Below are 6,049 nucleotides of genomic sequence, written 5' to 3'. Positions count from 1 at the left end.
CATGATTTGAGAGATCAGCTAGATTCTGTTTATTAGTTCTTTGATATTTTCATTTCTATTTAGTCTCTCACTTGTTAATGGGAAAAATAGCAGTGCCTATCTCTATGGATTGTTACTGAGATTATTAATAAGAAAGAATATACTTTATGGCTTTTGTTTTTACTAGAATAAACATTTTGAATCCATATAAAGTGATGAATTCAGTGATATCAAGTCCCAATTTGGTAAAATTTTCTGTATATTCAAAGAATAGTCCTGGGTTTGGCTTTTCCCATTTTCTTGCACCAATTTCTACTCCCCTCTTACAGAATCTAAGTTTGGTAATTTTGTTGTTATTCTTTATTTCACTAGGTATTCTTTGCAGAGATTATCAGCAATGTCCTTTTGACAGTTACCTCTGTTCAATCAATTTTGAGTTCTGGCCACATTTATATTTCACCTGAAATAGCTTTCCTACTAAACCATTTCCTAATGGCAGTTTTCAACTGGGCATTCCTCAAGGTATAGATTAAAGGATTTAACATGGGGGTTATCATCGTGTAGAATACAGCAACTGATTTATCAACAGGCAACATAACTGCAGGTCTCATGTATACAAATATGCAGGGCACAAAGAATATGGCAACGGCTGTCATGTGGGAGACACAAGTGGAGAGGGCTTTGCGTCTGGCCTCCGAGCTTTTGGTCCTCAGGGAGCGCAGAATGACCACATAGGAGCCAGCCAAGAGAAGGAAGTTCAGCAGACAGAGGACACCGCTGTTGGCAGCGACAAAGAGCCCTAGAGTGTGGGTGTCAGTGCAGGCAAGTTTGATCAAAGGGGTCAGGTCACACATGAAGTGATCTATGACATTAGGGCCGCAGAAGGGCAACCTGAAGATGAAGAGGATCTGGATGAGTCCGTGAAGAAAGCCTCCCATCCATGCCACTCCCACTAGCAACCAGCATAACCTTCGATTCATGATGGTTGGATAGTGCAGGGGCTTGCAGATGGCCACATAGTGGTCATAGGCCATCACAGTGAGCAGGATAATATCAATACCTGCGAGGAAATGTTCCCAGAAGATTTGATTTGTGCATCCTTTGAAAGTACTGGTTTTCTTCTCATAGAGTGAATCTATGACCAGTTTAGGGGTATCAACACAGGAATAGCAGGCATCAATAAAAGAGAGATGAGCCAGAAAGAAGTACATTGGGGACCCCAGTAATGAGCTGGTAGTGATAGCGACCATGGTGAATACATTTCCTGCCATAGAGATGATGTAGACAATCAAAAACACAACAAATATGATTTTCTGCATCTTTGGATTCTGTGTGAGTCCCAGTAGAATAAACTCTGTCACATTGTTCCTATTTTCCATGTTTTTCATGTTCTTGTTGATCACAGTACCTTAAAAAGTCACATTTTTTTAAACACAGTCTTGAATTTATTGCTTTTCATCTAATAAATAGCAATTGCCTAGATTCTATAGATATCTAAATTCTAATAAGATTTTTTAAGATGGAAGATATTCTGATATCTTAAAGATTTTTCAACTATGAGTGCATGAGGATTTGAGTGTAAATGTTAGAATTTAAGTGTAAGAATATGAGCACATGGGTGTAGCCATGAAGGCGAATTTGAGAAAGAGTGAAATTTGCATATAACTCTCGTAAAGATGTTTTTTTGTGACTGGGACCAAGTGGACTTGGATGAGGTTCAGTAAGGAGATGGAGATCAAAGTGTTATGCGCAACAGAGTAATTAAGCATTCACATTAAGTGTTATGGGGCATCCATAATAGGAAAGGAATGAATACAGGGGACTCTGGATACTGTGATAGAACTGAAAAGCCATGTTGTCTAAATCCAATAACTTAACCGTAGCTAACCGTGATTGATAGCTATGTGTATGACATGGTAGTAACCTGTACATGGTATTATTTCATCCATTTTCATAAGATAAAGGATATCAGAGACTAATGTTAATAGTAAGACTAATAATGATAACAACAAAATCTAATTATAGCAAACTCTAATCACGAGCAACAATAAAACTAGTTTTAAAATCATGATGAACACTTACTGTGCTCTAAATGTTTTTTTCAGACATTTGATTATTTTATTATCACTGCAAACCTCTGAAATGATTACTACTCTCATTTGTAAACTTATTTTTCACACTAGTGAGTAGAAGCTTAGAGAAAGCAAGGATCTTGACAGAAGTCAAGCAACTAATAGAGAGCAGATCTAAGACTAGTTCAGATTTTACTTCTTTTTGTTTCCTCCAAATTCTTAAACACTGTTCTATCTTGTTAGGTTAAAATAAACCATGCTGATCTAATAAAGACTTTTATATATTATCACAATGATTATAATTAATGCTACTCCAGAGGCAAGTGTCTATGCGGCAATGTCATTGAATAAATACAAAGATGCATATACATACACAGCCTCAGACACATACACGCAGTAAGACTTACTGAAATTCTTCATTGTGGATAACCGTGTGGTACTACTTTCACTGAAGGCCCATTTTAGTTTTGTCTCTTCCTCACCCCTATTTCCTTTCTCCATAATTTCCCTACAAAGCATTAGCCCACAGACTCTTCTGCAAAATGTTGAAATGATGATTCTAGCAGTTAAACACTGATTTGAGAATCAGAAAACAAACAAATAAAGAAACAAACAGATAAGGATCTTGTGTTTCTCCACTTGCACCTACTTGATTCTGGGGTATATTTCTTGGCAATTTACATTCTAGTTTCCTCTAGTATCAAATGAGGATGATAATGTCCACCTCACAGGCTGTTATGAGAATTGATTGAGGAAACATATATGAATATATCCACCACACAGCAGAGGGCACACAGTGGACCATCACTTATTTTTATGACTGTCTATGCACCTAGGAGACAGAAAGAATTGGTATTTTGATCAATAATACAAATAGATATTTAACCATGAAATAAGCTGACGAATAATCATATGGAATTTTATTTTTAAAAAAACCAGAGAGACTCACATTATCCATAATGATTGATTACAGGAAGAGTTCTTCCTATTTATGTCTGGATTAAACAAATGATGATTTACATCCTTTAGTATTTACATTGTTAAATGTAAAAGTCTTGAGTGTGAAGTGTGTTTAAAATTTGTTTTCATTCTCATGATTAGTCTTAATTATTAAAAGATATGTCTCTTGGCAAAAGAAGAGCATCTGGTGTTAGAGAATTGAGTCCTACAAATTGCTTAATCTCTATGAGCCTCAATTATTTCTTCATCTCCGAATTTAGGTTAATTATATTCATTAACTCTCTTTAGAGGAATGGGGTGAAGATTAAATGCGCTATTTTCCTATTTGAAAAGCGATGAAACATAGTCATTACTATATATGGAAACTAACAATCTTTAATAAGAACCAGCACTATTGAAGAACTTACCTTCAGATTTTCTATGATCTTAGTGATATTTGGGGGTATTCAGAACTAATCCCATTTCCAAACAGACCTCCTCTAGGGATAACTAGCTTTCAGTACAAAAACTATGACACACTCAGAAAGACAGTATTCATACAATTCAATACCACATCAACAGTGGATAAGTAGGTCATTTTATAAGGCTTAAATCTTCACTTCTAGCCTTAAAGCATCAAAAAGCTTTCACAGAAAACCTGGAACTTCACTTTGTAATGGATTCAGCTGGAACACTATGGAGAGACGTTCTTCCATAGATGGCTCTCATCTCACGGACAGGAGGCAAAATGTGTGGTGGAAACACACCAAAGGATTCATTTCACCCTTGGCGAATCTTGCTCTATAGATGTGAACAAGTTAAGGAGACATTTTTGCCTGCAATGCATGGATATTTAAAGAGTTTTCCACTAAGATTCAAGTACTTAGTCTTATAGATTCTTTTTCTCTCCAAGGAGTTAATTATCTTCCTTGATGGAAAGGCTTTGTCTGAAGAGACATACTTGAAAAACACCCATTCTTGAGTAGGGACTTGTATCCCTGCGCATGCAACCTAAGCGTGTGGATTCCCTTCCTCTATCGGAACCGAGTTTCTGTGTGAATAGCAGCAATGGCATAATTCTAGTGTGGGATCTGCAGTGTAGTTAATTTCTACAGTCATATCAGAGAGAGAACTTCTCTCTTCTTTTCAACATTAAACCTTTTCTGGAAACCTAGTATTGATTGGGCTTCCCAGGTAGAGCTAGTGTTAAAAAATCTGGCTGCCAATGCATGAGACATGAGTCACAGACTGCAGTGCAAGCATAAAATTGAAGGAAGCCACGTCAAAGTACTTGAACTCAAAATCTGTTTCATACATTAGAGGGTTCCATGGGCTTCCCATGGGGGCACAGAGGTAAAGAATCCACCTGCCAGTGTAGGAGACACAGGAGACATGGGTTTGATTCTTGAGTTGGAAGAGCCCATGGAAGAGGAAATGGCAACCCACTCCAGAAGTCCTGAAAAATTCATGGACGGAGGAGGCTGGTGGTCTTTAGTGCATGGAGTTTCAAAGAGGCAGACAGGACTGAGCTCTGAGCACACACACAGAGGACCGTGGAAGTGACTCAGACGGTAAAGAGCCTACCTGCCATGCGGGGGACCCAGGTTCAGTTCCTGGGTTGGGAAGATCCCGGGGAGAAGGGAATGGCTTCCCACTGCAGTATTCTGTCCTGGAGAATTCCATGGACAGAGGAACCTGGGCGTCCCAGGTGAGTCGGGGCACAGAATTAACCTGCCGGTGCAGGAGATGAAGGTTCAACCCCTGGCGGGTAGGGAAGATCTCCCGGAGGAGAAAAGGGCGACTACTCCAGCGTTCTTGCTTGGGGAAGCTCATGGAGAGAGCAGCCTGGTGGACACAGTCCACGGCGAGCAAGAGTTCAGCCCTTAGCAACAAGGGCAACAACAGCAATAAATTGTGAAACGACTTCTCCCGTCTGGTTCAGTAACGCATCCGTACCCTCAGCTTCCTTTTCTCTCTCTTGCTGAGAGTGTTCAAGTTCTATTCTCTTACAGTCCAGTGATGCAGTACAGTCACCGTGCTTGCAACTGCAGTCATCCTCAGCTGCATTGTATCTTCAAGACTTTTCATCTTGTCCCTGAAGGTTTGCAGAGCTTCATCAACCTATTTCTATTTCCTCAAGCCCTCGGCCCCTGGCACACACTTTTCTATTTTCTGTTTCTATGAGGTGACTATTTCTTTTAATTTCTTTTGAATTGAAGGATAATGGCTTTACAACATGGGTTTGATTTCCGCCATACACAGACATGAATTAGCCATAGGTGTGCATACGTTCCTCCCTCCCACGTTCACCCTTTCCCAGCCCTTTAGGTTGTCACGGAGCCCCAGTCTGAGTCCCCTGAGCCAAAGGCAAACCCCACTGGCCCTGTTCTACATGCGGTGGCGTCTGTGTTTGCAGGCTGCTCTCTCCACCCCTCTCACCCTCTCCCTCCTCCCCAGCCCCGCTTTCATCCATAAGTCTGTTCTCAGTGTCTGTCTCCATTGCGGCTCTGCAAATAGGATCATCGGTACCATCTTTCCAGATTCCATGTATATACGTGTTCATATACAATGTTTGTTTTTCTCTTTTTGACTTCTATCTGCTTAGGCTCTAGTTTCATCCACCTCCTTAGAGTTGACTCAGATACGTCCCTTTTTATTACTGAGTATTGTTCCACTGCGTGTATGTTCCATGACTTCTTTATCCATTCATCTGTGAGTTGACTATTTTCTGCTATTGTTTTGGTTTTTATTCAGATTCCACATTAACTCATATTTAAAGCTGATGACTCAAAATGTATAAAGCTTGACGCTTGTTCCCTAAAGATTTCTTTATGTCTTACTTAAGCAATAACAATATGTTTAACATTCTCTTAGATTTATATTTAATACTGTTAACAATACTGGACTAACATATTTAGTGAACATTTATAATTATAAAGTGCATTCACTGAGTGAAATAAAACTATTATTCGTAAATATATATGATGGCTATTATTAAAATTTATAAATTTTAGTAGATTTTTTTTAAAAATCCACTTTATGATGAAAATAATAGACTT

The 6,049-nt window shown here is 38.9% G+C and overlaps 1 protein-coding gene across 1 annotated transcript; it reads right to left on the bottom strand.

The window, feature by feature from the left end:
- Positions 1–428: 428 nt before the first annotated feature.
- LOC136175617 (olfactory receptor 4C46-like) lies at positions 429–5,490 on the bottom strand. Its single transcript, XM_065945869.1, has 2 exons — positions 5,364–5,490; positions 429–1,387 (listed from the first exon to the last, which is right to left on the bottom strand). Exons 1-2 carry the CDS (start codon positions 5,488–5,490, stop codon positions 429–431), a joined length of 1,086 nt encoding a protein of 361 aa, XP_065801941.1.
- Positions 5,491–6,049: the final 559 nt, after the last annotated feature.

This window comes from Muntiacus reevesi, chromosome 9 (genome assembly GCF_963930625.1).
Source record: "Muntiacus reevesi chromosome 9, mMunRee1.1, whole genome shotgun sequence".
Lineage (NCBI taxonomy): Eukaryota > Metazoa > Chordata > Mammalia > Artiodactyla > Cervidae > Muntiacus > Muntiacus reevesi.
Note: the sequence above shows the minus strand (reverse complement) of the source record. Positions and strands in the feature narration are given on the sequence as shown.